This window comes from Callospermophilus lateralis, chromosome 7 (assembly GCF_048772815.1).
Source record: "Callospermophilus lateralis isolate mCalLat2 chromosome 7, mCalLat2.hap1, whole genome shotgun sequence".
Lineage (NCBI taxonomy): Eukaryota > Metazoa > Chordata > Mammalia > Rodentia > Sciuridae > Callospermophilus > Callospermophilus lateralis.
The window spans coordinates 74,560,653-74,576,797 of NC_135311.1; the positions used below are offsets into that span (position 1 = coordinate 74,560,653).

At 39.3% G+C, this 16,145-nt stretch overlaps 1 protein-coding gene across 2 annotated transcripts in view; it reads left to right on the forward strand.

Annotated features, from left to right (window-relative positions):
* Mcoln3 (mucolipin TRP cation channel 3) overlaps window positions 1–15,885 on the forward strand; it is a 31,940-nt gene extending 16,055 nt beyond the window's left edge. For both annotated transcript variants that reach the window (XM_076862228.1, XM_076862229.1), the window contains 10 exons: window positions 1,867–2,020; window positions 3,160–3,244; window positions 3,322–3,418; window positions 6,654–6,753; window positions 9,250–9,362; window positions 9,446–9,595; window positions 12,712–12,813; window positions 12,920–13,042; window positions 13,866–14,072; window positions 15,751–15,885. In XM_076862228.1, coding sequence (XP_076718343.1) covers window positions 1,867–2,020; window positions 3,160–3,244; window positions 3,322–3,418; window positions 6,654–6,753; window positions 9,250–9,362; window positions 9,446–9,595; window positions 12,712–12,813; window positions 12,920–13,042; window positions 13,866–14,072; window positions 15,751–15,885 — 1,266 coding nt within the window. The remainder of the gene's footprint in view (window positions 1–1,866; window positions 2,021–3,159; window positions 3,245–3,321; window positions 3,419–6,653; window positions 6,754–9,249; window positions 9,363–9,445; window positions 9,596–12,711; window positions 12,814–12,919; window positions 13,043–13,865; window positions 14,073–15,750) is intronic.
* The last annotated feature ends 260 nt before the right edge of the window (window positions 15,886–16,145 follow it).

Consider the following 16,145-nt stretch of genomic DNA (forward strand, 5'->3'; position numbering starts at 1 on the left):
TGTCAAAGACCTAGTTATTTTGTTTTAATGCTGGGTCCTGACTTTCATCTTACTTCCTCAGTCATTTTTGAGTCAGCTTCACTGACTCCTTTTCTTTCATCTGCCCCTTAAATTTGGACAATTCTCAAAGATTTGTCTTTTTCCTGAAGAAATTCCCCCCCACACACACACTACCCAGCTTTTGGCCAGCGCAAGGATGAGGTGACTCCCAATCCGCTGCTCACTGTGCTTCTTGCTGCTCCTCAGAGCTGCGAGTCCACAGCAGCTTTGAGTTCTCTTCCACCTGCTGCCGCTTTTGGCCAGTTGCTTAGGTGTAAAGGCCTCCAGTTCTTCTTGGAATCTTTTATTCTTTTAACTCATACTGTATAAATTCCTGTGTCTGGTTCGCCTCCTTTTTTTTCCCCACTCACCTGTTCTACCATTTCTTGGTTATTTTCTAAAGAATTCACCTAGAATCACAGAACTGATTGCATAATATTTCTCACGATATAGATTTAAAGATAGAAACATATAGACTATCTTTATAAATATGTCTATAGCTCCATAAGCAGTGTGCAGCAACACAGAATTGTGTTTTTATTCTTTTGTGGTTTTACTCCACAAAAGGAGAGTTATAGAACAGGAGCTCAGATGTTTGCGAACGAGCTCATAAAACTCATTATAGGTGGTTGGATCTGGAGATCATAGAAGGGCCACAAACAAGCATTCTATAATTAGGAGCAATCAGTTTTAATTTTCTTTGCTTTTGGTGCCACATCACTACTCAGCTTTTAATTTTGTTTGTATATAATCATCCAAAGGATAATTTGGGACCTTGCATCTGAGTAATAATTTCCTCTCAAGGCTGCAGAGGCCAGAGGGACAGATATCCAGCCTGATTAAAGCCCCACAGAGGCCACAGCCACTTAAGTGCCCTTTGCAGTGTCTTCAGAAGTTCCCCAGGGTACTGCCTTCCAACCACACGCTCATCTCACATCAAACACGATGGAGGAGTGAAGTTAGATGAAGACCAAGAACTGAGCATAGATTTGGTAACGTGCTGCTCATTGGTGACCTTGGCAAGGCCCAGCTTGGAATGTACCACATAGGCCCATATTATAAATCATTTCCTTCATTTATCAAGGCATGTTTCCCATGCATCTTTTGTAGAATTATTGTCCTGTGTCCATCATACAAAATTGTTAATTCCAGGAGAGACAGGTATCACATACCTACCTTTATATCACCAATCGTGCTAAACGTATTGCTCGGGGTAAGCTCTGGAACCATCTACAGAAATCCATCAGGTGTACATTGGCAATTATTTCAAGGTACCATAGGATTCTCATTTGTAAAAGTATTCTTTTGTTTTATTTAGAGGAATCACTGAAACAAGAAAGTGATTAAAATGTATTATAAAGATTAAGTTCCATTTTTTTTTAAAAAAAATTTAAATGGTGAGCCTGAAACAAGTGTATCCCATTTCTATTATAGTTGTAAGTAGAACTCTGATCTTGTAGGGAATATTTCAAAGATAAACAACATTTTTACTCACACTGACTGTAACAATCAGTCTGTGGACATAGTTCTTTAAGGAAGGAAAGAACCTCAAAGATGGTGTGGTTTCAGACTTTAGTTTTGCAGATAAGGAACCAGAGCTCAGAAAACGTGTGACAGACAGAGATAAGACTTGAAACCAGAATTCAAGTTCAAGGGTGCTCTTTGCCCTTCGCCTTCCAGGTGCTCAGCAGCAAGTCCACTTACTCTGCATATTAGTATCTCTGCCCTGAGGGGAGGTGGGAACCTGCCAGAGCTGGGGAGGGAGGAACATCATGGTTCACCTCTGCCCTGGCTGGCATGCCGCTTTCTATTTCTTTTTGGTTGAAGTACTTGGAGCTGCGCAACATTTCAGTTGGGAATCACGCTTATGAGAACAAGGGGACCAAGCAGTCTGCTATGGCAATCTGTCAGCATTTCTACAAGCAAGGAAGCATCTGTCCTGGAAATGACACTTTTGACATTGATCCCGAAATTGAAACAGGTGATGTTCATCTATAAGCTGAAAGTTTAGCTTTTAACTCTTTGCTTTGTACCTAAAATCATTTATTTCATCTCTGAAAACATTGATATGGTCACTATTGGGGCATAGTAAGAATTATACGGAAGTCATTGTGTCAGCTTCTGTTCTAAGCCTTTACTACAACTCATGAATCCTCACAGAAACCCAGACAAAGCAAGGTTTTTTATCATCCCCCATAGAAGGTTGAAGTATGGCTCAGAGAGTTAAGAGCTCTGCTCAGGATGGAGCTAGTAAGAGGCAGCACTGAAAGTTGGCCCAGGCTGTCTGTGCTTGGCCATTATACAGCACCACCTCTCATGCCCAAAAGTCAATTAAAGAGATGAATAGTATGTCTACAACATATCATGGGTTCATAGACTCTTTATGTATTGTATTAAGAGGGATAGTAAAGGACAATTGTAGCAACTAGTGAAATTTTTCTAAAATGCTGCTTTTCTTTTTTTGGTACTGGGGATTGAACTCAGGAGCACTTAGTTTAATCACTTTTCTGTGCCACATCCCCAGCCCTATTTTGTATTCTATTTAGATACAAGGTCTCACTGAGTTTCTTAGCCCCTCAATGTTGCTAAAGTTGGCTTTGAACTCACAAACCTCCTGCCTCAGCCTCCCGAGCTGCTGGGATTATAGGTGTGTGCCACACCACCAAACCTGGCTAAAATGCTTTTCTTTATTAAAAAATTGCTTATAGAGAAAAAATTGTCAACACATAATATTTTTAAAAACAGGGCCTTTAAATCGTTTAGAAAACCTTAAGTACTGCAAATGCTTCAAATCCTGTGTTTAGGATACCAAAAGGAAGTGGGAGGTACTCAGAGTTAGGCTTAAAAAGACAAGGAAGCAAGAGGGCATTCTACAAGACCCTAAGGAAATGGAGTTGGAGTCTCCATCTCCCAACCAACCCAGAAGTGCTGTGGTCTCTCATGTCTTAAAAACACAGGAGGCACTGTAACCAAGGGGTATTGATGTCTAGCTTCCAAAATCTTAATTCAGAAAAACATGAGGCTCTGAATAACTGATCTTGAATGTGCTATCTTTTCAAAATGCAGTTTTATTTTTCTGTTTTAGGCACTACATCATGTTTTTGTTTCTTTCTGTGGCAGAATGTTTCTTTGTAGAACCAGGTGAGGCTTTTCATATTGGAACATCAGAAGAAAATAAACTCAACTTCACGCTGGACTTCCACAGGTGAGGGAAACAGGAACGTAACTTGTGTTTGTTTGTGTGTGTGCTGCCACTGAGCCAATGCCTCCTCTCTTTTCTAGACTGGTGACAGTGGAGCTTCAGTTTAAACTGAAAGCCATTAACCTGCAGACAGTTCGTCATCAGGAGCTCCCTGACTGCTATGATTTTACTCTGACTGTAAGTGTGAGGTGCACTGAATTTGGTTCCAATCTGGAGAAAAAAAAATCATTTTATCTAGTTATATGCTTTGCATACTTGTATTGAGGCAAGATCAAAATGACAAAATATTTCCACATGAATGTTCGTAAGTGGGGCATGGATACAGCTAGCTCTATTTTGCTATAAATTATCTACTTGGGAAATTCTGTAACAGCAGGGACTTGTCTCATCTCCAGTACCAAGAACAGTGTCCGGTGCAGAGTTGATGTTCATACATGAAAGGAGCAGTGGTGTGTGGTTGTGTGTCCAAGGTTCCATACTGAGTTTCCTCATTGTGGATGGTTTAGCCTTCAGGTTATTGCTCACAGTGGCTTTCTCACATTGCCTCTGAATGCTCTGAATGTCTCTCCTCCTTCCGCCCATCCCATCACTTCTATGTTGTCTGTGTTCCAGTTGCAGGTGGAGCTGTAAAGCTCTCTAGCAAGCAAGAGATGCTCTCCTGTGAGTTTAACAGCTCACAAGATCAGATCACTCACCTGCTACTGTTTGGTCATAGCAGGAGAGCGTTTGAAACAACTTAGCTTCATATGATCCAGATTTCTGTTACCTCACTGGTCGTTTTAATCAAAAACTATGCTTCTGATAGTCAGATAATTGATTGTAAAAAAAAAAATCAAGTTTTCAGAGATTGAGGTTAGAAAAAAAAATCTAGCATATAATGTAATATAATAGTCATACAAAATATTTAACAAGAAAAAGCACTAAAACCATAAGACTAGTTTGAATTAGGCTACATATTTTGATCCTAATATTATCAGCAAGTTATGAATTATCAGTGTTATTTGATTTTTTAAACTTCAGCTATCATCCACAATCTCCTGTCTTTATTCTTTCTCTCTTGGGTTTGAGAAATGACAATTTTCAGATGTTTTCTAATTTTTCTACCAATTTCTTTCTTTCCTTTTTTAAAATTAGAGCTTAAGGGTTGTACATGGTAGTTGGGTTCATCTTGACAAACTCATACAACAATTTATTTCTGTATGTGTTATGGAGTTATAAAGCTCTGTAGAAAGCACACGATGCTCTCATGTGAGTTTATCACCTCACAAGATCAGATCACTCACCTGTTACTCTTTGGTTATACCTTAGTATTATTTTTCTTTAAATAGCCAATTATTTTTTAAAATGATTAAAATGATAAGTATCTGTATATTTTCTTATGTACCTACCATTTCCAGTATACTCCATTCTTGTTTGTAGAACAGTTTTGCATCTGGTATCATTTTCCTTCTGACAAAGGGCTTTCTTTAACATTTCTTTCTCTTTTAAAAAATATCTTTAGTTGCAGATGGACACAATACCTTTCTTTTGTTTATTTAGTTTTTTTTAATGTGGTGCTAAGGATTGAACCCAATGCCTCTTTCGGGCTAGGCAAGCACTCTACCACTGAGCCACAACCCCAACCTCCCTTAACATTTCTTACAGTCCAGGTCAGCCAATGATGAATTCTTTCAGCTGTATATCTGAAGAAGTATTTTGACTTTATTTTGAAATACAGTTTGGATATGGATATCTTGTCCTTCCCCTCCATGGTACTTTAAAGATGTAACTCTTCTATCTTATACTGTTTCTGATGAGAAATCTGCTGTCATCCTTATCTTTGTTTCTCTGACCAGGATGTGTTTTCCCCCTGACTCTTTTTAACATTGTCTCTTTATTTTTTAATGTAAGCAATTTGGCTGTGAAATGCCTTGGGGTTATTTTCTTCATGTTTCCTATGTTTGAGGTTCATTGAGCATCTTTGGTTGGTGATTTGTAGTTTTTATTGCATTTGATATTTATTTGTCTTGATTGCTTCCCACATTTTTCTGTCATTTTCTCCTCACCCTTCAGAGAATTCAATTACATCTATATTTGGTCACTCAGAGTTGCCCCATAGCTTTGCTAATGTTCTGCTTATTTGTTTCATGTTTCAGTATTTATTCTCTGTGTTTTTCATTTTGGATGGTGTTTATTGCTGTGTTTTCAAATTTACCAATTTTTTTCCCTGTGCTTTTTAATCTTTTCTAATTCTATACTATATATATATATATATTTGTATGAGGCATTCAGCTTCTTCTGAACCTTACTTGAGATGCGATTGACATTAAATCATGGTCTACTCATTCCAGATATTTAATAGCACCTATTATTCATAAGATTCTAATGCTCTTCAAACAAAAAATTTTCTCCTTGGCAAGGATTTCTGATTCTGCCACATAATACTGAGCATTTTTGTTGCATGAGGCTGTGCTGGGCCCTCTAACCACTGTGAAGGACAGTCAATGACAGTGTTCTCTGTTACTTGTGGAGGAAAGAAGCTTGCAATTCATCATGAGAAACAGAGTGACAAGATTCTAAACCCATTTGAAATCTCATATCTGAAGTGAATCTGACTGCCTCACACGAAGAAGCTTCAATAAAATTAATCAAATTACAGACTTTCAACAAAGCTGCTTCTGGATTTGAGAGGGAGAGAAGAGGAGAGGGGAGGGGAGGGGCAGTGGGGTGCTGTGGAACAAGGATGATTTTCTTGCCTTGTCTTCCCTTTCCCTGCATGGAAGAGGGAGGCAGCTAGAAGGGGAAGACAGCAGGAGGCCTGTGGGGGGCATTCCAGCATAGCTTTACTCTGCTTGTTGCCCTGTGTCTTACTGGTTATCCCAGAGCAAGACATGGCTGGTGATTTCCTGTCACCAAGCCCTTTATAATATATGTGAAGCTAGAGTGACCACATAATCTAGGCCCAGAATGAACATTTTGAAAGCTCCACCTGAAATGTGTCAAGACAGAATGAGCGTCTGTGTTAGTAAAACTTGCAGGAAAACTGAAAATCTAGCCCCCAGCTGAGGCCCTGCTGGAAGTTAGGGTAAAGCATAGCAGCACCAGCTCTTACCACATCAAGAGAGTGTCTGGAGGGAACTTAGAACTGGCAGACGGAGTAGGTACTCTTGTTATAGAAGGTGTGCATGGGTGGAGTGCTGCCCTAGAAACACAGGGTTTCGGAGACTAAAAGTTCTCTACAGAAGATTCCTACAATCTTCTCAACTCACAGAGAAATAAAGAAAACTTCCCAAGGTTGAATAGAGGTATCAACAGGTTGGAGATGGGAATCTGGGTCTCCTGTACCAAAAGAATTGCTTCTCAGTCAATACATAGTGGTATTTTAGCTTCAAAAACTGTACACATGTCTTTGACCTTTTTCATTTCTTCACAGATAACATTTGACAACAAAGCTCATAGTGGAAGAATTAAGATAAGTTTAGATAATGACATTTCCATCCAGGAATGTAAAGACTGGCATGTATCTGGATCAAGTAAGTGATAAGTTCTACTCATTTTTGGAATGCTTACTAAAAAAAAATGTAAAATGATTATTAAATTACTGCCCAAAAGATGTGTGGAGCACCAAATAAAAGGTTCCCAAGTCCCTAATTCTCTGCAGTATCGGTGGATACCTGATATTTCGGGTAATATGTAAGTTATTAGTATTGAAATGATTCCTTCCATTCTCCATGTGTCCTTGCTTGCCTACTCCTTACCAAGAACATACTCATAGACCCCCCTATAACCTACATGTACCAAACCGATATTTATTGAGTGCATATTGCATATTTCTATCTTCATTTTTCTCCTTTTAATATTTTAAAATATCTTTGGGAGAGACAGAATCCTTGTTTACAGAGGAAGAAATCAAGGCTCAGAAGTAATGCTTAGTGTCTATGGTCATGCAGCCAGGGAGAAGTCAGGTATGATTTTATCCTGAAGCATTCCACATATTATAATTGTCTTCCATCCAGGTGAAAAAGTAGACTAAAGGAGATAAGGGTCTACTCTTAGAATCCAGGTCTATGTTGAATACTGTCAAGAATTTTGCAGCTGGAGACTAAGGACTTGAGAAAACTGCCTGGAAAGAATTTATATGTCCATTTTATGGATAGATTATCTTAGATTTTAGATCCAAAATAGATCTCTACATTTTATCTATCCCTCATCAATAACAATGGAGTGCTTAATAATTAGGTCAGGGGTTCTTGGATTCCATTGAGAAAAGGGATCATGTCAGGTATCTGCTAAGCAGTAATTTCCCCAGCTCCACACAGGACAGTTAGTAGGCACCTAGGAATGGGTAGTAATTCTTGCTCAGAATGTTTGTATTTGGATAATTACTGTTTTAGGGGTTCCTACTAATTGATTTACCAAGTTCAAAAGTAATAATGATATAATTTGAGTAAATAAAAAGAAATTTCTACATTTTTTTGCACTGACAGGCAACTTCAAATATATGAGGCTCTTGAATCACAACTTTTTTTCAATCACAAACTTGCTTATTTCAAAGACAAACCTGTTTTGTCATCTATAAACACCATAATCCTTTCTTTTTTTTCCACAAATTTTAGAATAGGGAAAATTAGAGGATATTAAAGTACCTGGCACACAGGCTTCCTCTCAATGTTTATTTCTTGGTTTTGAAGTTTTTCTAATGTAGATGTAGACATTGTGTAGCCCTTATGTGCCTCATGGCAAATAGGGTGCTTCATGACAGAACTAGTCCTAAGTACTTTATCTTTGTATCAGTATAGAACACTCTAACTGGCTAGAAATAAGTTCTGTAGCAGAGTTGAGGCCTTTGTCCATCTTTCTTCATTGACTCTACCCATGTAGCCAGATTCTAAACTTTTTCTTTTATGGTACTAAGGACTGAATCCAAGGCCTCTCACATGGTAGGCAAGCACTCTACCACTGAGTTACCTTCCAAGTCCTTTTTATTTTTTCAAGAAAGAGTCTTGCTGAGATGCACAGGCTGGCCTTTTGATTCTCCTGACTCAATCTCCTGAGTCACTGGGATTACAGGCATATGCCACCATGTCTAGCAACTTTGTACTTTTGATTCTCCAAAAGCTTTGAGTGGGTGACCCTTTCTTATCACTCAGTTATCAGCTAAAACTTACTGCCCCCAGGTGAGACTTCTTACTATGCAATATACACAGAACTCCTCCCCACTCTCCCACCCCAACCGGTCCACAGACTACAGTGGTTCTCAAATATTAGCATCACCTAGAGGATGTGAAGACCCATAGAGTTTCTGAGTTGCATTTCTAACAAGTCCCCTAGGGATGCTAAGAACTAACAATATAGAGTGACAGGTGCTGGAAACAGCCCATAGAGGTTTAAACCCTGTGCTATTTACATCACCTTGGGCAAATTATGTAACTTGCACAAGGCCCTGGGTTCAATCCCCAGCACCACAAAAACAAAACAGAACAAAACAAACAAACAAAATAAACATATAAAGGACTTGGTGCTATGTCAAGAAATGTGCTCATTACATATCAGCTATTGTGATTTATTTGGTCTATATCCCTGACTTCTATCTGAAAGTATTTTGTCCATGTACTTATTTACTTCTTAACTTGTCTCACTGCAGTAGAACAGAAACTCCAGAAAACCAGGAGTCTTGTCTATCTTGTCTGTTACTGTGTCCCAAACTCTAGAAAATGGCAAATGAATAGTGGGTACTTAAGGAATATTTACACCCAGATAAATAGCTGTTAATAGGCGGTGCGGGAAGGATAATTCTATTTAGAACAAAAGATCACAAGCTGATAATTTTATTTGATTGATGGCCATGGTGATTTTCAAAAGAAGGGCTTTCAATCTTAGTTAAATGCTGGTTGGAAGAATGTCAGATCTTTTCTTTGTTGTCTTTCTGGAAAGAAAGTTGGAATTTTCTAAATTATTCTGAAAAAGAAGTAGATGTCACCACATTAATGTCTTACCACAAACAAACCACGTATGCTCTTTGCTTCTAGTTCAGAAGAACACTCATTACATGATGATCTTTGATGCTGCTGTCATTCTGACTTGCTTGTCTTCATTACTCCTCTGCTTCAGGTCTGTGGTTAGAGGAATTCAGCTTCAACAGGTAGGAGCTGATGCATTCTGGGAATGCAGATGGCATTTTGATAGACAGGGAAATTCACTGTACCTCTCTTCTTTCCTCTAAAGGAATTTGTCAGTTTTTTCCTCTTCCATTATAAGAAGGAAGTTTCTGTTTCTGATCAAATGGAATTTGTCAATGGATGGTACATTATGATTATCATTAGTGACATGCTGACAATCATTGGATCAATTCTGAAAATGGAAATCCAAGCTAAGGTAAATATTTTTCCTAATGATTTGTAACATTTCCATCATTAGTATCTGATTTGGATTAACGATAATACATTTTTGCAGAATGTGAGAATTTATTCTCTCTCTCTCCCTCCCCCACCCTCTCTCTCTCTCTGTATTTTTTGGTACTAGGGATTGAAACACTAGGGGTGTTTAGCCACTGAGCCACATCCCCAGCCTTTTAAAAATATTTTATTTAGAGATAGGGTCTTGCTGAGTTGCTTAGGGCCTCGATAAGTTGCTCAGGGTAGCTTTGAATTTTGATTCTCCCGCCTCAGCTTCCCCAGCTGCTGGGATTGCAGATGGTACCACGAGGCTGGGCAATAATTTCTTCCAAGCTTTATGTTGAGTAAAGTTGAAGTTGATAACAGTAATTTTCTTTACTCTAGTCAGGAAGTCTCTTAGGCAGATGGTTTTGGAGTATAATCCATAAGCCACTGTGTCAAAATCATGGATGCCCAGTAAAAATGCCCTGTTAGATCTTCTGAATCTGAACTCTTCAGGTGGAGTCTGTAAATTCTTATACACAACAAAATTCAAACACACACCAAGATAATAATGGTGAGAGTTTAAAAAAATCTCACAAAATATATTAAAATCCTCAACATAAAAAGAATGGGTTAGAGGGGAAAGTAAGGTCAAGGTACTATGGTATGGTGCTTGCATTTGTTTCCTATCATTCAGAAAATACTCTCATTTACTTGCTTTTCCCATTGATGTGCTCCAAGATTATCCTTTTTAAGTTATGATTCACGTAGCCCTGAAAGAAATTCTTCCCCCCCAAATAAAAACCAAATTAAAAAACTAATATTGTTCAAAATAGTCTTGCTCAATCTTACATTTTTCTAGCCTTGGTGCAACTAATTATGACTCTGAGTCACAAAGGGAGCCAGTGATGAGCCTGGGCAGAGACCACAAACGCAATGGCTCAGATCAAAGAGGAGCTTATTTCTCTCTTAGTAATAGTCAGGGTGGGTATTCTAGGATGGCAAGTAGCTCAGCTCCCTGCTGTCATTCAAGAACCCAAGTTTTTCCCATTTTGTTTTTTTGCCATCCCTAAGGCTCAGCCTGACTACACGATCCACACTGGGTCACCTCACAAATGGGTGGCCTCTGGGAAGTGAAACTGTCCCCAAATATACATATACCAAGGTTAATGGTGGAAACTTTCCCCTGTTTCATAGCCTTGGTTCAAGGGTAGTAGACCTCATTTCTTTTCATATCTTACTGGAGACAACCCAGTCAAACTGCACTGCAAGGGATCCTAGGGCATGTGCTTAGGAAGTAGGAAAAAAAGAAAGAAAGAAAGAAAAAGGAGTGGTAGATTTGCAGCATATTTTTATTTTTCCAAACTCAATGATCACTCATCTCCATGAGTCCTCATTGGTGTCCAATAAACTTCCTCCATTTTCTTAGACTATTCATTCCTCCTGTCTCACAGATGATCATTCCTTCTCTTCTGAAACCTCTGACCCCACCCTCACTCTCAGCTGATAACCTTACTTCTTATTTTACAAGACCAAGAGGGGAAAACAAAACAGAACTTTGGCAGACTCCCACATCACTTACCTACCTATAAGCATGAGTGCCTATACCTTCTGGGTTTTTTTCCTCTTTACTGTGAATAATAGGTGCCCTCCCCACTTACTTACTCAAGGACACAGCTCCAGCTAGTCTTCCTTCTCTCTGACTCACCAATTTCCCTCTCCCTCCCAGGTAATCATCCTCTAGCATATTTCTCTTTTCAGAGGGATAAAATCTCAGCTTTATTTCTCTATTCCAGCTTCTGCCCCATTTCTCAGATTCCCTTTTTATAGAAAAGATCCTCAAAAAAGTAGTTATCTCATTGCTGTGGTTCTTTTCCTTCCCTTTCTCCTTATATCTATTCTGATCAGGCTGCCCTGCCACTCTATGGAGTCTTTCTTCCAGTGATCTCCCATGTTGCTAAGTCCATGAATCAATTATTTATCCCCATCTTGACCTGTCAGCAACTTTTAACACTGTTGATCATTCTGTCTTTGGTGGCACTTTTCCACAAGGCTGTCACTTACCTGGCTTTCCTCCTGAGTCACTGACTGGTATTCAGACTTTCCCTTGCTGGTTCTCCTTCACCTTGCCAACCTTCAAGGTGTTGTGCTTGCACACCTTCTCTTTTCTGCCACTGCCTTGGTAATATCATCTAGTATTCATTAGCTAATGTTCCCAAATGTGTATCTCCAACTTGGAATTCTCTAGATTCCAGACCTGAGAATCCAAATGGGTATGCCGCATCTCCACTTGGATGTTTACTTGTCCTCCCAAATTTAACTCACCTGAAACAGAAGTAGAATCCCCACCTCCACAGTGCAGACCTGCCTCTTCCATGGCCTTTCCAATTCCAGTTAATGTCAACTCTCTTCAGTTGCTCAAATCAAAAACCATAGATTCAACAAGAATTCCTCTTTCACTGATTCCCTCTCTCACACATGTAAGCCAAGAGGAAACAATATTGTTCTAGTTTTAAAAATCACCTCACCCCCACCACTATTCCCAGCATGGTCTCAGCCATCACCAGTTCTTAGCTGTCATTGCAAAGCACCCCCCTATTCCTCCTCTAACCATCTGCTGTCAACCACAGCAAGACATTTGACTATGAGCTATCCTTACCTTGTGTCTCCATATTCTATCAGTTGCTCCCTCTCTCACCAGGCTCCCTCCTGCCTCAGGAACTTTGTACTTGTTGGTTCCTCTGCCTGGAAAGCTCTTCCCCAAGATTTTTGCTTGACTTGCTTCCTCATTCCTTCCAGATATTTGCTCTCGTGCTACCTTTTCATTGAGATCATCCCTGGTCACTCTATTTCAAATTATGAACCTGTCCCCATTCCTCATCCCCTCCCTGACTTTTCTTCTCAGCCTTTACCACCAGCCATCTCTCTGAACACCCAGCCTCCCCATGCCCCGTCTAGAATGCCTGTCTCCTCAGGAGGGCAGGGAATCTTTTTGTGTTTTTTCACTGCTTTATCTTGAGGCACCCTGGATAGTCCCTGGCTGGTAGCTACCCAATATTTCTTGCCCAGATGACTTTGCTGTTTGACTATTTTTTTTTTTTCACTCCATCTTAGAGTCTAACAAGTTATGATGTCTGTAGCATATTTCTTGGGACTTCTACCTTGCTCGTGTGGCTTGGAGTCATCCGGTACCTCGGTTTCTTCCAGAAGTACAATGTAAGGAAGTGCATGATTCGCCATGCTGTTGGCATTTGTTTCAGAGTTATTGTTCAGCTTTGGACCAATGACAAGGGAATTCTAATGACTTGTCTCACTTTCCCAGCTCCTTATTCTGACCCTTCAGGCAGCGTTGCCCAATGTCATCAGGTTTTGCTGCTGTGCTGCTATGATTTATTTAGGCTATTGCTTCTGTGGATGGATTGTGCTGGGCCCTTACCACGACAAGGTACTGATAAACCACATTTTTATTGTTGTTGTTACTAAGCTCTTAGAATGGGGCCAAGGGCTTGTTTATCCTTTTTAAAGGAACTTCTTTTGTGATTCAGCCTTAACGTGTGGAAGGTAGTATATCTGTTGCCATATTTATAAACTAGAAAAGTGTGACCAACTTGAGAGAATCATTGATTCACTCAACTGTCCCGAATTCTGTTTGGAATATGTCAATTATTAAGTTCTTTCTACTATCAGCAAATTTTAGTCAATTTGATTCATCAGCATATATCAGAGGAGGACATGGCTAAGCCTTCTTAAAATGTGACTTTATTTTTTTTAAGTTGTATATAGAGAAACTGGTAGCAATATTTGAAACCTTTGTTACCAGAGGTGTAGTCTTGAAAATTATATCTTACCTTAAATGGAATGAGCTTTAAAATGAAACATACACACGTGTATGGTTGGGATCCAGGCATCTCTGCAGAATGCCAGGGTCTCTTTCTATGAAGGTAAAGAGGAAGGGGAAGGCTTATCTTAGAAAGGCCCCAGGGGTACAGATTTGATACTTCTGCCTTCCATTCAGATTGCTCCAATTAAGAGGAGCACCAAAAAAGGGCTGCTTATTCCAGAAAAAAAAAAAAAAAAAACAAAAACCAGTAGATCTGTGTGTGGTATATGCATCACAAAGCAAATGCTGTGACTACTTCAGGTTATTTGTTTGCAAAGGGTAACTTGGAATATCTGGTCCCATTATTTTTAAAGTAACATCCTGAACACAGGTCTCCAATGGGAAGGAATGTGGAAGAAAATGATTTTTTCTCTTTTTCTTTTTCCAGTTCCGTTCTCTGAACAGGGTTTCCGAGTGCCTTTTCTCCCTGATAAATGGAGATGATATGTTTGCCACATTTGCAAAAATGCAGGAAAAAAGTTACTTGGTTTGGATGTTTAGTAGAATTTACCTCTACTCGTTCATCAGCCTCTTTATATACATGATTTTAAGCCTTTTTATTGCACTGATCACGGATACATATGAAACGATTAAGGTAGGTTTACCAAAAGCCGTATGTACCAACATTCTAGATTTTGTATGGTGACAATAACACTTAGGATCAAAGCAAGTTGATGGATGTTAACTTCTTCAGGGTAGGGAAGGTCTTAATTTAGAGGCAAAAACAGAACTGAAAACAAAGGAGAATTTCCAGAATGTTAACAGTCTTGTCTTTAAGTAACTGTGCTTTCACAAGCAACTTTCCTAACATTTTATTAGAATTTTATTAGGATTGGTATTGGGTAAGTAAAATATCTGGAATTGCAGAAAGCCAGAATTGTGTGGGAAACTTTAAAAATCAATTTTCATAAAGAAAAACTGAGCCCTCCATTTGGTGTGTGCTGTAACTGAATCCATTACTCTTTGCAGTGCTCTTTGGGCACACCCCCAGGGGCTCAGCCTCTAGAGCAGCAAAGGGATTATGGCAAGTACTCCGTGCTTTATTCAGTCAGAAACCTGATTTTAAAAGTTATTATCATTCATATTGGATATTTTTAAAAATCCATTTGAGTCCCTTAAAATATGGAACAGTAGAATAAATATCCTTATATATTGAAATTTCTAATAACTTTATACTGTTAAGTCTATTATTGGAATTGACACTTCCCCTTGGGGACTTCTCTTTCTGAGAATGAAAATAGGGAAATATGATTGGCCCAGGGATGAAAAGAAGGCTGATTTGGAGTTGATGATTGTGATCACCTTGCTTGTGAAGACTGAGCCATGACTACATTCTTGACCAACTTTCAGGGATTGAACATCTTCCTGGCTCTCTTCAATTCTTGTTTGGCAGATGTGTGCTTTGGTCCCCCAAAAATGACTGGGAAAGATTGCAGATGTAACTGTCAAATACCTCCCCATGGGGCTTTTAAAATTCAGTATCTTCAACTCTGTGTGCAGAGAACTGTGTCATTCAAGGGTGACATCCAAGAAGGCTGAGTAACAGTTTGATGACACAGCTAATCATTGTAACATTATACATTGTAACATTTTAGATGTTACCCTCTCTCCCTGGGCTCAGAGCACTTGCAAAATGGTCGAGTTATTTTGGATTCCTTCTGTTCAGGGAATCCTGAAGATCTCATATCCTATACTTTGATGCTTATGTGGCCCTTAAACAAACCTGTCTGCCTGAAGGAGTAACTCCAGAAGGGTTCACAGGTGCCTTATAAGGCATTCAGACCTTTGTCCAGAAACCTGCACCAGCTCAGAAGTGTCAAAAGCTGTGTGCTGAGGTCATCTGGGGAAGACCAGGGATGTCCACCAAAGGCCCCCAAAACACCTCCACCAATCTATATTAGTTGGGTTTCATCAAAGAAACTTCCTTCACACAGATATAGAAGCCAAGGGGCTGCAGCAGTGACAGAGGGTCCCAGGTTTTACATGTGGCTGACTGGAGTCTCTCCAGAAGGGAGACAGATGCATAGCCAGACTCCACATGCTCATTGTGGGATGAAGTGGACTGGGAAGAGCAGAGCTGAGGAAGGCAGCTGCAGAGTCCCAGGTCTACTTTACATCAGCCAAACCTAAGGGTGACTCCAGAGCTGCATCTCCCTGAGCTACTCTGCCCCTCTAGGAAAATCCTTGCCCTTATCAAATGGTCCATTTTGTATTTGGAATAAAGCTGTTTTTAAGGGCTTTACTAATGAGAGCTTTTCCCTTCTTCTGCATAGCACTACCAGCAGCATGGATTCCCAGAGACTGAACTTCATACCTTTATATCAGAATGCAAGGACTTACCCAATTCTGGAAAATACAGATTAGAAGAGGAATCTCCAGTATCTTTATTCTGCTGTTGTAAAAAGTAGCTATTAGTTTTAACTGGGTTCTAGAGGAAAATATAATATGTAGCTGAATTAAGAGACTATTTGAATATTTTGAGATCAGGTGCAGTATGTTCAAATACTATTATTTAAAGCTAATTATAGCTATAGCTCACCAAGAACTTTTTGTATTTTAAAAGTAATACTTAATGTCCTTGCTGTTTTATACTGGGTTTATTTTTAAAGAGTAATTTTGATGAGGGAAGCTATTGGATTATTGTTCTTTCTTATTTATTTTGTCATAA